This window comes from Diprion similis, chromosome 8 (assembly GCF_021155765.1).
Source record: "Diprion similis isolate iyDipSimi1 chromosome 8, iyDipSimi1.1, whole genome shotgun sequence".
Classification (NCBI taxonomy): domain Eukaryota; kingdom Metazoa; phylum Arthropoda; class Insecta; order Hymenoptera; family Diprionidae; genus Diprion; species Diprion similis.
In genome coordinates, this window is record NC_060112.1 from 4,180,283 (window position 1) to 4,198,670 (window position 18,388).

Genomic DNA, 18,388 nt, shown 5'->3' on the forward strand with positions numbered 1-18,388 from the left:
TCGAAATTGGCCAATCCGGTAGAATCTGATCGCTGAGAATGGAACGAGAACAGAGCTGACCGATCGTTAGTAACTGATCGCGATGTGCTCGGTAGCCATGAGCCTTGAGCCATCGCTCTGTAAGAAACGTGTTTCAGTCGTAGATTTTCACGAGTAACAGACATTGATGAAGCCTATGTGGGGCGATAATTATAGGTCACCGTGCTGTACGGTGCGCTTATGTTTACATAATATACTACACCAACACTATGATTAACATACTATATTAGATTTTCAGGTAATTTCAGCAGGTCAGAATTATATTGGGAATGTGAAATTGTAAGAGTATAAGAATAAAAAAGAAAGAGGGGGAGAAAGATGAAGATTTAGAATAGAATGATTGATAAAAAAAGTCAAAAAAAAAAATAAAATATATATATATCTACTCCCCCCCCCCCTCTCTCTCTCTCTCTCTCTCTTACTGCTCTTTCATATAACATATATTCATTATACGCTACGTAATATACATATAATTCATGTATGAACAACGACTGACGATATATATTCGAGAAGGTTTATAAATAAAAATAATATATATTAGAAAAAAAAAAAAAAAAAAAAGAAAAGAAAAAAAATAATAATAACATACATAAAAAGAAAATAGAATAGAATATAACAAAACGAAAGAAAAGAAAAGAAAAGAAAAGAACGTGGATGAAAATTTGACGTTTAGAGGGTGTAAACGGGCTCGGAGTGGTGGGAAGGCACGCAGTAACCGCTGTACGTCTTTATTTCTAAAACACCGGAGTACGAGCGTGCCGGCAATGATCCCGGGTCGGTATGACGTCTTGGGCATCGGTGGCCCTTCGGACATTGGCATAATGGCGATGCGTTGACTTCCTCGAGCTGGGAACTCCGTCTTTTCCGGACGGTGAAAAGCCGGCAGGGCTCTTTGTGCTGGCAACGTAATCTCTGTGTGTCAATAGATAAGACGGATTATTATTGTATCAGTATTACGAGTATATGTTTTTATTACATGTAGACGTTACTGTGTTTCTATCACGCCGCGGACGTGTCTTCTCAGGCGAAGATTTACAATCGCGAAATGTTAATAAGTTTAAGCGAAATTTTAGTTATAATAATCACACCGATAAATTTTTTCTAAAAAGAAAAGAAAAGGGAAAAAGAAAAAACACTTTCTAATGAACAAATAAAATTATTTCGACTACAGTCTATTAATGCTTGCGGAAATTGATTTATTTTGATCAAAAGTGTGTATAGATAAAGCAAGATCAAAAAATCCGTTCCGTGTTTCTCTGGTTTTTTTTTTTTTTTTTTGTTCTTCTTCTTCTTCTTCTTGTTTCGTTTGGTTTTTTTTTTTAAATAAAATTTTGCGAAAAACGTGCAAAAAGTTACTCACGCTTTGCGGAGAGCACGCGAAGGCGTATATGAATCCTGGATTTCCCTCGGGTGAAAGGTGCTGCTGTCTTCTAACCAGGTAGGGAACGCTGCCTGGGCGACATCGGCAATGCACTCGTTGGACAGTCGCGTTTCCGGGACCTCCACCCGGGGCCAAAGTCCACGTAACGTCCCTGCGAAGGAAAAAATTATGAAAATGAGTTTTTTTTTTTTTTTTTTTTTTTCTATACTCGTTTATTTGAATTTCTTTGACGATTTTGAAAATTTCGGTATTACGAGTTTTCGTTGATATAAATCTTTTTCTTTTTCTGTTTTTTTTTCTTCTGATTTCTCTTCTTGTTTTTCTATTTTTCAACTTCCCGAATAAAAATTATATGAAATAATCGTACGTCGTCGAGAAAATTTTTCATTTATATTTTGACAAATTTCTGTTATGTATTTAAGATACGAAAGAATAAAGAAAATATTATTTCATTTTAACGTTATGAGAGGAAAAATCGATATTGCAGATTATAGAAAGATGGTTGAAGAAAAAAAAAAAGGGAAAAAAAAAACTCACTTGAAGTAGCGACAAATCGGCAACCGCTTTACCGGCTCGCAAAGTTTGTACTGTCGCGTTTTGTCGACTATCGTGTGTCCGTCGTCGGCGTGAAGACTGCTGGGACAGGATCTTCCTCCGGGGCATCGACACTGTCTTTCCACCCATGGTGCCCCGTATAAATCTACCTTACTGCAGACTTCGCTCCTGTCCGAACACTCGGGGAGCTCCTGTTCGCTTTCCTGTATTTCAAAAAGGAGAAGGGAGATTAGTGAATAACGAAACGAAAAGAAATTCATACAATAATATACGAGAAACTCTCTGAATCGTAATAATTTTTTTTTTTTTTTTTTTTTTTTTTTTTTTTTCTAATGGGAAAACTACAAGGGCGTGTATTTTTTTCTTTTTTTTTGGGGGGGGGAGGTAAAATAAAAAAAAATAAAAAACAATTTGGCGGTTACGCCCTTCTGTGCTTATCTTCTAGAATTTTTTTTAGCAACATTTCTGGATTTTGACAGATTTTAACTTATTTATGGATTTCAATAGTCTTTTATCTTTATAGTGTTTGCAAGAAACAAATTTTTACGACGTTTCATAATTCTTCGATGAACCATACCTCACGTTTTGAGCCTAGGGTTTGAAAACAAAAAGAAGACACCTTAACAGTTGTAATCAATTATTCAAATTATCGATAAGAAAATAGTCATTAATTTGCGAATAATTTTGTCTTATTTTTTTTTTTTTTTCCAATTTACCACCTTCACGCGATGAAGATCCAGGTATTTAAATCATATCGGAAAAACGGATTGAACTCAATCTTTTCGACATATTTTTCGATGTAATGTAAACTTTGTATGTGCAAGTGAATCGATTTTGAACGGTGGCGATTTTTTGAAATTTACTGTACAGCTTTTCTCAAGAGGATAGACATCGGCGAAATTCAAAAAATTCTCATCATTGAATGACTATATATTTTCGAAATTTTCAAATTCGATCTGAACAAGTCAAACGATTCGAAAGTTGCGCATTAAACTTGATTATTTTGTAAAAGATTAAATATCGTTTGCTAGAATTTCTTCTTCCTTGTAACATTTTTAGTATTATTTTGTTAATTTCTCCTTCTTCTTCTTCTTCTTCTTCTTCTTCTTCTTCCCATCTCTTTCGTCACATCCGTCGAAAGTTTCACCGAAATCTCTCCTCAGGTATTAAGATCAGCCGAGTGTTTTCACCGTTTCTCAAATAATGAGACCGTTTTATATGGCTATATGGTCGATTCCGCGTTTCCCTCAGCTCGGGTGGTTCTGGGAAAGGGAAGGGTCAGGGGGGGGGGGGCATGCACCTATTGTACACCTACGTTACAGCCGTAATGCCAGCACTGTAACCTGTGCTCTTCGTGCGAAGAGCGGGAGGCTGAGGGAGAAAAAAAAAGAGAGAGGGAGCAGCGGAGATCGGAGCGGAAGACCTGAAGTGAGGCGGGGAAGGAGGCAGCCTGTCGGAGTGGTCCAGTGAGGTGTTTTTGCTCGGCGTGCCTCCCGGGCGCCCAGCTTCCGGTCCAATAACCACCTCTTTGCTGTAGCCCAACGGCTCCTTGTGGGCTCCTCCGCGTTGTAGAACCTTGGTTTATTCTACCCGTACCCTATAGGTATACCTCCATCTATGTATGTGTGTAGATGCCTCATTATACCGTCTGTGCATAGGCCATTCCCTGCCAACGTTCGACTGATCAACACCGGTTGAACGTAGGATGTATTTTTCGACTCGTTTCAACAGCCCCTAAACGCTCACGGATTTTTTATTCCTTTGTGTTGCGATTGTTGTTCGATTGGGAATTTTTTCTAAGCGATATATCGGTTGGCGGAATATTGATAATTTTTATGAAATTCGTTTCGAGATGCTTATGCATTCGCTATTTGTTATATTCTTGTATTATATATCATCTTTTTGAAAGTGTTAATAGATGGAATATTCGGATTATAAACAAAAGCTTGAAATTAGATATCGATCACTATGATATAGCTCATTTTATTCATGAGACTGTATTCTTTATACAGATTCGCTGAAATATTTTATTTTTTTATTATTATATCGGCGTCGTTGAATATTAAAGTAAATATTGTCAGAAAAGAAAATCTGCTAAGGGACTTTTTAGAAGAAGCGTGAAATCGAACGATCTAATAGATTTTTAACTATCTTGCAGCGATTTGCAATGAAACATTGATATCGAATAGCTTTTTTTCTTTTATAATTCCAATATTTTTTATCTTTGTCATTTTCAATAGCATCGATGTTTGACTGACTAACCTCCTCGAGTGAGAAATTTCACACATATTATTTTTATAAACCAAATTTTGAAAAGAAAATTATATAGAATAAACACGAAGATCAAACATAGAAGCAAAACGTTTGTAGATAGATTTGGCATGGAACGCCTTATAGTACGTGCCGATAATAATTGCTTGGCAATTCGGAAAATAATATGAAACAAAGTTGAAAGAAAAAAAGAAAAAGAAAAGGCAAAGAAGTGGCTCACCGCAAACACGTAACAGCTGCAAAGTACTTATCTACCCACCTATCTATCTATCTATCTATCTATCTATCTATTTATCTGTTTATCTATTCATCTATTCATCTGTATATTTGTCTACCTGCCTGCCTGCCAGCCTACCTGACCATATACTGCGCGCTTAACGGAATGTCTGTATGTGTAAACAACGCAAAACACGTCAAATGCTGCTTATGAGGCAACGTGTTACACTGATCAGATCGAGTAAGGTGTTTCCGCCCTCTCTCATCGTGTACTTCGACCCACGTGCGTCCATCCACGCGGTTTCTACCGTATCGACGTCATAACATCACACGTGCATTAATTTATTGCTCGCAAGTTTTTCCAATTTATATAGTTGGGCAATTTCCAACAACCGAGGAAAAACGTTTTCTATAACGTTTGTACGAATTTGAGTGAAACGTCTTTATTTTCATTTTATTTATTTATTTATTTTTCTTGTTTTAATGTCCTTATTTTTTAGTTACTAATTTTTAATTTTTATCAATATATGTCAACTGGGAAATTTCTTATCTTGTCGAAGTCAAGCGCGATGGGTAAAATATATTTCTCTATTTGAGAAAAATGAGAAAAAAACAAAAAGGAACAAAAATGTTGCATAATTTATTCAGATAGCAAACATACTATAAAATAATATCTTAATTGTTGAAGTCACAAATGTACTCCGTGATCAATACATTTACTCGCGAATCAAAGTTCTCCGTTAATTGATCAAAAAAATAGCCCAAAAGGTACGAAAAACAATATATCCAAAGAGTATGAAAAAATTGTTTTTTAGTGTAATCTCAGTTTAAAAAAAGACGAAGAACAAGTCCAAATTATCACACCACAGGTACCCATAGTTAACCCCGAATTTTGTTATTTGTACGAGACATTAATTTTTCTCGCGACTAACTAAAACAGTAATAATAATATAACTTTGTAATATTGCAAAGTCTTCGTTACTTAAATCATAAACGTACCGGCTAAGTATATTTTCTTTCGCAATCCGACCGAGTGCACTACTCAGTCATAATCAGCTCGACGTCGAGGCATGCGGAAGAGGTATTTTACATAGGAAGAAGAAATAAGTGGGTAATAAAAAACAAAAAACAAAAAAAAAACACGAAAAGAGAGGAAAATCCTGTAACCGGAAAAGTTGAAAAAATTGTGGCCGCGGTTATACGATGAGGGCGGCAAGGGGGATGCCACCCCGTCTTCTTTTCTCCTTTTTCCTTCCCTCTACGTTGATATCTATTATAACTTTTATTTATATGTAAAATATATATATATATATATTCACACACACACACTCATACATGTATTGTATTACATGCTAGGGTGCGTGCGCGTTGCTTTAGGCACACCTGCAGCAGCATCAGCATCAACGATAAAAGACAAAAACAAACAAGATCCGGGATATTAGTTTGTGTGCGTTGGTGCGTAGGGAGGGGGGGGGGGGGGGGGGGGGGTTGGGGGGGGGGGGGTAAAACTTGGCTACCGGATTTACTCTGACGTATAAGATGGATGCGGAATGGGAGAAGAGAAGAGAGGCGAAGAGCAGGTAGCCGAAGTAACACCCCTCTCGACCCTAAATCTCGCTCCTTTTTATTTCCTGTTTTTTTCTTTCCCTCCTTCTTTCTTTCTTTCTTTCTTTCCTTCCTTTTTTATATTCCTTCACCTTCTCCCGTTTGGTCTTACTCGTTTTATACCGTGAATGAAAGGCCACGTGGCGTATTTTTTTTTTTTTTTTTTTTTTATTTCCCCCTCCTCCTCATCTGTTTCGAAATATATATTTCTCATTTTCTTCTTTCTCCCGTTTCTCTTTTTCAAACTTATTTTTACAATTAATTTTACATGCGTATCTTCGTATTATAACTATATTATTATTATTATTATTATTATTTTTTTGTGTGTTTCGGGTATCGGTGAAATGTTTATAATTGTTCGACGTTGTTACCGATGTTAATTATTAATTAAAATAAGATGATAAAAGATGCGAAAAGAATGCAGCAGCTAATTCCATATGGAAAAAAGAAAAACGAACCAATAAAGAAACCAAAGACTAATAAGAAAATTGTTGAAAATTTATATACGTAATACAAAAGAGACGGGAACAAAGGACAAAAAATTTAACCGATCATTATAGCGGCTAATCGACGTTTCTACCCATGCAGCAAGCTTTTGACGCCGTTCAGTTAATCGCTGGAGAATGGAGCGAAAAATCCTCGTATAACGAGCTGACGCACAATGGTTGTGAAAACGCGTGATACGCTATTATACAATGTGAAATCAAAGTATCCTTTTAAACGGCTTGATCCTCTAATATCAACTATTGTGTAAAAATTAATACCATTGAAAAGGTATGCAATTTGCAAACGGTGAGAGTAATTTCGCGTGCGAAAAATCAACTATATGTATTGGGCGCTTTATTACACACTTTTCGAATTATTGGTCAAAGTATATGTCATACTTTCAATTTCTCATTGACACATATTTTTTTCACAAAAATCTTATAAATTGTGTATTATGTTAAAAAAAAAAAAAAGAAAAAAAAAAAAAAGAAAAAATTTCGTTTGCAGTAATGTAATGTAATGTAAAAATAATGTAACGTGTGAGAACGCTTAATTGTTGATTTTGCATATAATGCGGGATTACACTGTTGTGTAATAACAACCTAAACGCTTGCCCTCAAACTCGTAATAACACTAAATACAACGCATCTGCACGTTCAGACATATATATGTATAATGGTATAATTTAAAATTGCGGACAGTAGCGTTAACTCAATTACTCCCATTATACATATATTCGCATATGTGCTACAATTACGTTGGGTATTATGTATATAAGATACTTGACGACTTGATGTATGATATTGTGTAATATAATTTGTGCAGCAGTGAGAATTGGTATAAATTTTAGGAAAAGTAATGTTGAAGAAATTTTTTTTTTATAACGAATTACATTCCATTTAATAATAATCATTAATTACAGCCTGTACAATCAAGCTTAAAAATCGTTTGCAAGTGGTTGAAAAATTGATCAGAAGAATGTTTTCGCATAAGTTGAACGATATATTTTCAACATATCCCTCTTTTTTTTTTTCATAGAATTATTTCAATTTCTGCCTAAGAATGTCTTGCGATAAAGAGTTTTCTAAGATAATTGCTTAAAATCGAAGAAAAAAAATTTGAAATATCTTGTACACGGTGTTAAATATTTTTATTTTCGATTAGATAAGGTACAATTCTAGTATCTATAATAAGCATTGAAATTAATTATCAGAATATAAAGCCACACGAAGAAATTCATTTAGTGAGAGAGAGAAGAAAAAAAAAAATCTTTTAGTCAATTAATCCCAATGAAATTATAACTTATATCAAATTATACGGTGAATGTATTTAGTAAAAAGTCAATAACATATCAAACAACAACAAGAACTATAACAGAACTTTCTCGATCACCATAAATTTGTTTGTTTCAAACAAACTCGGTTATCAAACATTTCTCAAACCATCTCATCGAATAATTCTATTTTCAAAGTTTGAGGATGCTGCGTATGCACTTATATACAATATGTGTATAATATCTATGCATAATGTATGTACGTTACGTTTATATATATATACACATATATACATGTATATATCAGTGTACGAGGCATGTGAATGACTGCGAAAGGAGCAGCGGTGATTTCCAGTTGGTAATGGCTCTATTCAGAGCTAATCAATCCGGCGAATGAGGCAATCGCCGACGTCCTGTCTCATCCGCTTACACGTTGATATATACACATATATATACACACACATTGACGTATAATCATATGCGTACACAGCGATGCGTACAAGTATTAAGTTCATGTCAAACGAACCTCGCCGTTCTCTCTCAATCAATTATTAAACGGTTCTACGCGCACGCATTATAATATATTCGGCGATGTAATAGCAATTCACTCACTATCGCAATTATACGCTGCATTGTACATCATCTCATTTGACATATTACACCAGTCGCCGTACGTTGTGTCGGATCGATGTAGGATCGACGATAATTTACACGTTTTATTATTCTTTTATCTTTTTTGCACATACTAAGTCACTTTTCTAATTGTTCGGCGAAACGAACGATATTATATTGCGACGTATTTAATCATCCTAATTAACCCGATACTCGTAAAAAAATTATAAAACATAGATGTATACTGCAGATTAAATTCGAAGATGAAATCAGTGTACCTGCGAGGCGAAACTTCATTCTGTTATAAAAATATAAAATTGACAGTGGAGGGAATATTTTGTGGCAATGAATTTTGACAATAATAATAATAATTCCACTTATCACACCTACAAAAAGTTCGCCGCCGAACCTTGGAATTATGATTTTCATCGTGATAAATTTTTATAAAATGTTGGTTCGATTAATAAATCAATTAATGACAAACGAATAGTTTGATTTACTAAAAGAAAAAATCTGGCTACGCAATTTAAGAACGTAGAATCGAAAGACGTTCACTGGGTATTATATCTGCGTGGGTACTTCACATATTATTATAATGCGCGGTATGTATTCATGCATAGAAAAGAGCTGCGCAAGGTAAACCTCTCTTACTCTTTGTCTCTCCTCTCTCGCTCTTTCTGTTTCTCTCCTTCTCGCTCTTGGATCAGAGACCCATATACTATATACAGAATTCTTGCAACACTGCGTTGGCTTTTTACGATTGAGTAAAAAATCAATGTTCAACTCAGCTGTAATGTATGTATACGTTTATTTTTTACCGTCTTAAGCGAATAATTGAAAATATTTTCGGTGACTAATATTATTGTATAAAATATCGGTACATGTGTGACTATTTTTCTAGAACAATGTTATACGATTTTTTAATCAATATCGAAAGGTGACAAATCTATTTTCAATGTCAACTTTCCGTTTAATAAATATTAGAACAAGAATGTAACGTTTATTAAAAAAGATATATTAATTATTAGAAAAGGTAATTATTTACAAGCATATGATAAAATCCACATTATATTCACTCTGAAGAAATTTGTTCGAACTGATATTTTCTCTGAATCACTCAACAAGACTGATATCAAGAAATTGTGAATATAATACAATATTTATTTAACTATTTCATCCATCATCAGGAGAACGTAAATTTTCTCCCATAGCATTGCGAGTAGAATATAAAACGGTGGAAAAGGAATAATGAAGAATGAAAAATGAAAAATGAAAAATGAAAATTGGAGAAATATTTTCAATCAAAGACAGAAAAAAAAAAAAAAAAAAAAAAAAAAAACACCGTTCTCGGGTGCGCCGCGCCGCGCGCGCGAGATTCTAAGCAGCCCACGCAACGACAAACGGCGTATAGACGCATATATGCCCGATTCCCTCGGTGTATGTACATACCTACGGTAGTCGGTACGTGTATCTATATCTATCTAACAGTAGGTTTTGATCGGCGGCATGAGCTGAACGAACGAACACACGCGGCCATTCAATAGCTGCAGCATGGAAGCGGGAACGACGTTGTTCGGTGTTTACGGATTGACCCAGATTTCGTCTCATGAATGACTTTTACGACGGAATAAGGCGGCTGCGCAGGCAGCAGCCCGATGAATGAATGCCCAAGAATCGTATACGGAGAAGAGGGATGAGACATGGGGTAGGAGGAGGAGGGTCATGCCGAATGGGGTCGTTTTCCCGCGGTACGCCTCTCTAACCTGCACTGTGCGAAGGCAGGGGTTGAAACTAAAAGGGAATAATGGGGGACCGGAAGTGGCCTCCATGAGCCATCCGGAAGTTCCCACGCGTCTCCCGGTTCCCCGACTCTTCTCTCCTCCTGTTCTTCCATCTCTTCTTCTTCTTCTTCTTCTGCTCCTTCTTCTTTTTTCGACCGCAGCCAAACCGAGAAGAACATGACACCTGGCAGTCGTGCGTATGTCTTTTTCTCTCTCTCACTCTTTTTGTATAACGTGCATGGCGTAATGCTTCTGTGTTTGTTGCGCAGCGCGCCCCGGCTGCACACTTCGCTCGTTCGTCCCAACAGATGATGACTGGTAGAGGAGGGTTGACGGCTTTGCGTCTTGTCTACTTACTAAGGATGTCCACCTCCTCCTTATCCCTACTCGACGACCTCATTTTTCCAACGCAGCATAATTCCGGGTCTCAGACTGTATTTTTTTTTTTTTTTTTTTTTTTTTTTTGTATCCTCTCTTTTTTTTTCACTTCTTTTCATACATTTTACATATAAGTAATTGGACAGTTTGAATGATAGTTCGACAAATTTTGTGTTCTTCTTACCGATGAAATTGATATTTTTATTTAACGATTAATACAATTAATCGGTGATACCGATACCGATTGTTAATCATGAATATCGACCTTTCGATTCGTCGTTTTAACGATCATTTTCGGTTGATCGGTTAATCGGTAATTTTTGAAAAAATCGATACTTCGATCAATCAATATTTCCAGCCAACAAATTAACTGTCTTGAGAATTGTCAGCATTTTCACTTATGTATCGGTATTCCTGACCAATATGTCGTAAGATGAATTCCTCAATCGGTATAGTCATTAAAAAATCGTCATTCTCAGTTAATGAAGATGCTAATCACTAAATTAATTAGTATATATGTACTTGAGAATAATCGATATGTTTCTCGAGTCGGTTTCCCTAATAGGTAATCGGTAATTTCAATTAATAGTTTAACGACGAAAAGAAATTAGACGAAGCGGCTACCGGATGAAAATAAAAATTGTGAATGAAATCCAGAGATCGCTGTTATTTTTACCGGTTCTTCTATCTTTCGAGTGGAGTCCGAGAGTTTAGTGAAAACTGATTACGAAATGTCGTCTCGCGTATAGTACCTCATATTAAAAATCTTTACAAATCACTAGATGAAGATTATATATAATAACCTGACACTACACTATCAGTGTGTCTGTTTTTTTTTGTTCTTTTTCTTCATAATTTACCAATTTACGCGGGATAAATTCATCCCAGATGATAATTGGACGCAATTATTTCGGCGGAAATCAATTTGAAGAAGAATCCGAATAATACAAAGAAGAAAAGTGTTTATAAAAACTTATAAATCGATGCGACGATCATGGGATCGTGAAACTGTACCCATGCGACATCACCGTCATGATAATTCATTACACACAAGGAAAAATGACACACATCATCGCTCGATGATCGGTTCAAACTGTACACGTATATTATACACGGTTATAAGAAATGCGTGCGCGCGCGTGTGTGCGTGTGTGCGTGTGTAGAAAAAACGGACGTGATCGCAACACCAAGACTTGCTGGCCTTATGAATGAAACGCCGAGACCTGGTCCAGGTCCGTACGTCCGAACGACGTCAACTCCGCAACAGGTTCCACCGTCTCGTGGGCGCCACTCGAGTTGCCTGCACAGCCACTCGGTGTGTTATTTTCATTTTATTCCTCCGTCAAACTATCTCGTTTTGCTTCCACCCATTTTTCTCTTTTTCTTCTACCTTTTATCTCCATTTTATATACGACCATACGCTCCGTCCCTTCGGCCTCGATCATTCCAGTTCATCACGCGCGCTTTGCACCACGTGCATGAAGATTATACGTCTACTTTATAACGCGCACACACAAGTGCACGCGTCTCTCTGTTTTCCTCTTTGAATTCCATCTACGTTTCACAGATCTGTCAACCCTTTTTCTATCTCAAAGCGTGCTCATTGTTAGTCTGATCGTCGTTCGGCCGTGTGCCACAACTATTGGATATAGAAATTATACTCGTAACCTGTAACACTCGTTATGATAAATACGTGATCGTGATATCATGCGTGAAATCGATTTTAAACTACTCTAATTACAAGAATTCTGACGATTACACCAAACGACAGTTCGCAGAAATTTTGCCTCTCCTTTTGCGAAATCTAGTTGAAGTCATTTGACGTGAAACTGGTCCATGAAGTTTGAAATCGTCATCAATCCCGATCATTCTGTTTGTCAACTTGTTGGCGGGATTAAAGTACATGCTGTTATGTAATATGGTACAATATAGCAGCCGAGAACGTGTTATCTGTACATCGGGGTATAGGATCTGGTTCGTGTTTAACAATAAGTGAAACGAATATCAGAAATGGACTCTCAACACCTGCCAAACATCAAAACAATTCCATTTCAATGGCTGTAAAGTTATCGTCCGGTTCTTTAGCTGCGGGGCAAACGTTCGGGACCTTGCCTAGGTTCTAAGACAAAACCTAACCAAAAGATGCTTTCACGCGAGATACACATTCGTCATTAGCGATTAGGTGAAACAGCTTGTGGTTCACGTATGTATAACTACACACGCGTGCACGACGCATTAAACTCACTTCCGTGAGGTCGAGCGTTACGCAACCGAAGGTAGACGTATATTATATCAATGGGTAAACATAAACGATATTACAGTCGCATAGTAGGTATTATGGGCTAATACGTGTGTGACTTGTACCACGGACGAGTATTAGTGTATACAAAGTTCGTATCTGGTTTCAACTTCCTGTTGACTGAATCACTGCCCAAGTGTCTCTCTCGTCGCAAGATAGGTATGGCATGGCATGGTATATAAGTACGTACAGCATTTACTTGGGTAGTGGGTATATATATATACGGTCCACCGTCAGGAGGAAGAACTCCTAGGACTGACGGTTAAAGAGTTTACTTTCAGATAAGCTCGCTGATGTTTGACTTTGAACATTGTGTAAATATACCTGCAGACTTCTGGGTGCACAGGAGGGTAGGTTATAGGGTAGCTGTGTAACCACACACATGTGTATATACTACCTGCATGCTGCCACTCTACGCGATTTCATTTCCCTCCTCGGTTTTTACCACACTTTTTTTCTTCGCGCCCATTTCATACTTCTTTATCACTTTTTTCTGGAAATTATTAAAGACCCTCACCGGTGATCTCATCATGTATGAGACACTTATATTGCAATTAACAAATGACGCGATATTTCCCGGTAAAATTATTAAGCTTCGTTTTAATAGTTTGCGAAATTGTCTCATTACGGTTTTGTTTTGTGGTCTACTATTAACGACTCTACAAGAAGGAAGTCAAACTTTCGTTACCTATCCCAAGGAATGTTGACAGTTGGACTAAAAATGACTTTACCCTCATTTTCCAACGTTAACTACTCACCCCAATTTGATAAAGAACCCTGGGTTGATCCTGGTGAGGATGCCGATGCCTCTTTCCGTCGATGAGGTCAATCTCGATCGCAGTGTCCTGGAACTCTTGGAGTTCGGCCAAGTACCTGCTCTCGTCGAGGGACAGATATTCGTTCAAGAATTCTTCTCCAGTCGTCTCGTCCATTTGTACACCGAGCAGACTGCTATTCGTCAATCCAACGAGCAGTGCTGTGGCTACAATCGAGTGAATTCTGATGCCATAGGATGCCATCGCGAAATTTAACGACATGCTCATGAATGAATCGGGAACAACAATGTCGCGTTTCTGTTTACGCTCTCAGTGGAATTGTCGCAGTACACTCGTAACTACGGCTATGATACCGACGATTAAACGCGTCTCACGTACACTGCATGGGGTGCCGACTGATGATCCCATTCATTATTGTTAATTAACAACACACGTGCGTCAGTTGGCAATGCGCATGCCTGTCACTCCTTTCTACGTATGTGATAATATAAGTATGTGTCCCTGTATCACATAACATCCAGAGTCTGGAAAACAAGCGTCGAGGGAGCCGAGGGATACGCCCTCGTTCGTAAACGATCACGATCGAGAAAGGAAGCACGCACTCGTTATCCTCGACAAGGAAAAGATAATGTCTACTTTTCCAGACTCACCTCAAACGGTTAGTATCGTTCTTACGAATCGAATACACTCTATGTAACCACCGAGATGCGAATATTGTCAAACTGGCAAGAATCTCCGGTACCGATCCAATGGTTCATGACAGTTTGGTCAATTACAAATTCACCGCGTTTACTTCGGTTCCAGATTCGTTTGGAACGGTATAAGCACACACAGTGTACGTGTATTACGACAAGTTATACGTTGCCAAAGTAGAGAGTCGAGATTGATCGACATCGGTATCAGACTTGTCTATGGTCTCAATGTTTTCGACTATCCAAAACCGCCTTTCTTTATCTATCGCACTGTTTTAACAACTTTCACAGGTTCTCCTTGACAGGTGGTGGTAAGTCCTGGAGTATATTCACAGCTTGCCAAGCGTGCGATGTCGTTGCGGGAACTCTATGCTCGACTCACACCGTTTGGAGTCGGCATGCGAGACCTGTGGATTCTCGAGTACTACGAGATCGCAAGAATAAGGAATTACTACTCGTGGGTGAGTGCGCGAGCGGCAGAAGAGAGTGTCGGGAGAGGAATGGCGCCCACTGGGCCCGCGAAGGTATGCTTTAGGTATGCCGTCGTGAACTGGACTCTTAAGCTGGAGGCAAGAGGCGAAGCATGAATGGGTGCCCCCCTCCTCGACCTCCTCGACCTCCTCCCTACCTTCTCCTCGTCGTCTTTCTATCCTCCACTCACTCCCCCTCTCTCTTTTTCTCTATTCCTCTCCATAGATCTCTCTAGATCTCTCCGAGGCTGCTCAACCGTCATACCACCCCTGTCAACCATCCGCCCGTACCCCCGAGGTACCCCCTCGTCGTAATCCAGTGTCACTGTGATCCACCGGAACTCGGTTGGTAGACACTCGTTCTTCGCTTTTGCCGATTTGTATCATTTTTCATCGAATTTGAAGCGTAACTTCACTCCAAGAACATTAATGAATTTAAATTCTGATGCAGGTTATAATTTCCAATGGTCAAAATGGTCTGATCGACCATTACATCGAATGGTTGCAATTTCGAAACGTTACCAACTGTCACGTATGCGGTGAACACTTGAATACTTGGCATGTGCGTTAGACGCTTTACGACACATGTGAAGGCTGGTGACTGAGGTTAGAGTTTTGAACATTTGGAATTTAGCCCGTTCAGAATTGCGACCTTTCGAAACCTTGACCCGCACCTTTGGAATCGTTGTCAGTCACTAATACTCTGTGAATCAGTTAGACAAATATTGTGTCATATCCAATATACACTGTGAAACATGGTGGTGTGAAATTCGATGAAAATTAGCCGGTGTGAACGACTATAGATTTTTGTGGTGTATACAGGAATTTAATATCAGATGTTCGGTTCACACCAAACAATAATCCAAATAGTCCAAAGAAGTTCACACCGCATTTCTCTGACAATGTATAATTTTGGAATTATAATCAAGAAATTTTGTGGAATTTGTCAGGAAAGTTTCATACCAATTTATTTACTGATTTATGAAATCTAGAAAAACGTGTGTGCCGCAAATTTTGATATACCAAGCTTGATTGAAAGCTCTAATCTTAAGCTCTTGAAGAGTAAATGAAATTTGGTTAGCCAAGAAAAAAAGGATATTAATCGTAAACTTGAGGTCAAATATTCCACTCAAGTATATTAGTTTATATTATCAGAACTCGGAATAAATGAAAACTTGAACCCACGATCAAGCTTGATCGATGTAAATTTTGAATAAGTAAAAATTTTTGGTTTCAAATAGAAAAGTACGGTTTCGTACATTTTTACACCACGTTAACCACAAAAGTTTCGTTTTTCGGACTCAACATTGTTCCATGTCTGTTGGTACAAAAAAAACATCGGAAAAGGTGTTGTAAATATATATACATGCACATCGGTGAAGGTGTTATCCTTCTCTGCTGATTTTCAATACCAAACAATGTCAAATTCCACCCTGAACAGCTGATTGTGAGGGATATGAGCCCAAGTTGGCATATTTAAGGTATTTACGCTGCCTATCCAGAATTTCAAACAAAGAAAAACATTCCAACGAAAGATTTTGATGAAGATTGATTGTCGTTTCATTAAATGAAATAATTAATACTTGTCGAATAACCGATCGAATCATAAACAGAAATTGATCCTGTAATGTTGCATACAACCGATGCCCATTGAAAATGATCGAATTTGAAAAAATCGCTATAGCATCTAATTTCCCCGTCTTCCGGTGAAACTTATTCACGAATCTAGACCGAGAACACATAGCAGCATGAGTTTCATCGTCATATGGTGAGAGCGATTCGTCGCGATCGGGCGCTCTAGCTGATTGGTCCAGCTGCAAGAGAGACCTTGCAGATTCCGCCCGCAGCCTCCAGCGTTCCCTTAGCTCCTTGATCAGCTTGATCTAGGTATATCGATTGCAAAAACTGATCTTTACGTAGGTTGTTTCTTTTGCGGATTTGCCGCTCGTGCGTGCAGTGCAAGCACACTCAATACCTACGCTGCGTGTAGGTTTGACATACCTTGTTTATTATAGAAATTTATAATGAGACTGAGTTCAGGCTTTGCAATTTAATTCTAAGAGTCGCTGCAAGAACTGAAATCCATACGTTAACTTCGATATAATGACTGAAAATTTATGTGGAAAAATTTTGTGAATCGAGTAACTGTTGGAAAGAAATCCATCCAACAACGCCTTTCGTGAATTCGCGTTTTACTGTATAACATACGTGAATACCGAATAGTTATAAACTTCCGATGACTACTTAAACGCAGTGAACGATCATTTTAAAATTCAAGCTTTTCAATTCTTGCTTGTGTAACAAGAATATATAATCAAAAATGAAACTTGAATTTCGACTCTGAATAATTTTTTTTTCAATATATATTAAACGTACCTACAAAAATCAATTTTTTCAAAGAAATACATCAGTGTCACGTTGGTATTCTCTACTATACATATACTTGCCGTGCAGCATCAGCATCAGTACAGCTATGTCAGTTCTGAAAACTCGTTAGCCGGTGCAATTAGCCGAGGAGATGTTGTCGCCTGTGGAAACATCGCGTGGTACTCTCCGCCTGTAGTGGGAGAGACTATGGTGTTTGCGGTATGTTTTCAAATGTGGTTTCGCGGTGATCGCACAGGGAGAGAACGAGAGAGAGAGAGGGCGGAGAGCGGAGAGCGGAGAGGAGAGAGGATATCGCGTGGGTTTCAACCGCACACGGTATAAGTTGCGCGGCCTTCTCCTGACTTCAACTGGTCGTCGAGCAGCTTGTTCTTATTTGAATTTTTCTCTTTACGGCGTGGCTTGTCTTGGGAATAAAAAAAAAAAAAAAAAATGAAAAAATGAAAAAAAAAATAAAAAGCACTTTGGCAGAAACGCCTATGGAGGAATTTGGACGTGAAGAAGAGAAGTGGATTTCAAATATTTCATTCTCATGATGCATGAGACAGTGAAGTCGAAAAAGCGTTGGGACAAACATGTGACAGAATAAAAATTGAACAAATCTCATTGAATCCATCTGACTGAAAAAGTCTTTTTGATACAGGAAATCTGTATTACTAATCCGATTTCATTGAATAATAACTCGTTTTCTTTGCAAACGAATTCACCGCACGAACCAACTGAATTCGATTTTGGACAACAATAATCTACTTCTTACTGAATAATAAGTTTTTCATCTGTGAATTATAACAATTGTACGTATCTGATTGACTGACGAGCTGAAAAAAAATCTATCACGGATCTGATTTTTCATTAGAATCGGATAAAGTGCGTAATCTTTTCGGTGAACGAATAGTGGAATAATGTGATTTTTTTGATGTTATTAGTTAAACAATTATGTTCGTAGTTGCAATTCAGTATTTGGAATCTTTTCTTTCTTCAACTTGACTAGCTTCAGTTGCATTTTGTAAAACTAAAGTGTAATTTTTTTGTTTCGACATATTTTTGATCCGACTGTACGTCCCATACATTCTTAATATAATATCGAGTATGGCGGATGGAGTGAGATTCAAGTCTGACTTGTGAAATCACATGAAGTCTTATGAAATCTCTGTTGAAATATCTCATGG

The 18,388-nt window shown here is 37.7% G+C and overlaps 2 protein-coding genes across 2 annotated transcripts in view; one reads left to right on the plus strand and one right to left on the minus strand.

Annotated features, from left to right (window-relative positions):
* LOC124410093 (elongation factor-like GTPase 1) overlaps positions 1-18,388 on the plus strand; it is an 87,872-nt gene that overhangs the window by 55,987 nt on the left and 13,497 nt on the right. The window lies entirely within an intron of this gene.
* Positions 654-14,529, minus strand: LOC124410096 (protein giant-lens). The gene is made up of 4 exons (XM_046888243.1): positions 13,655-14,529; positions 1,958-2,178; positions 1,400-1,571; positions 654-951 (listed from the first exon to the last, which is right to left on the minus strand). The coding sequence occupies exons 1-4, from the start codon at positions 13,937-13,939 to the stop codon at positions 709-711; spliced, it is 921 nt and encodes a 306-aa protein (XP_046744199.1). The 5' UTR covers positions 13,940-14,529; the 3' UTR covers positions 654-708.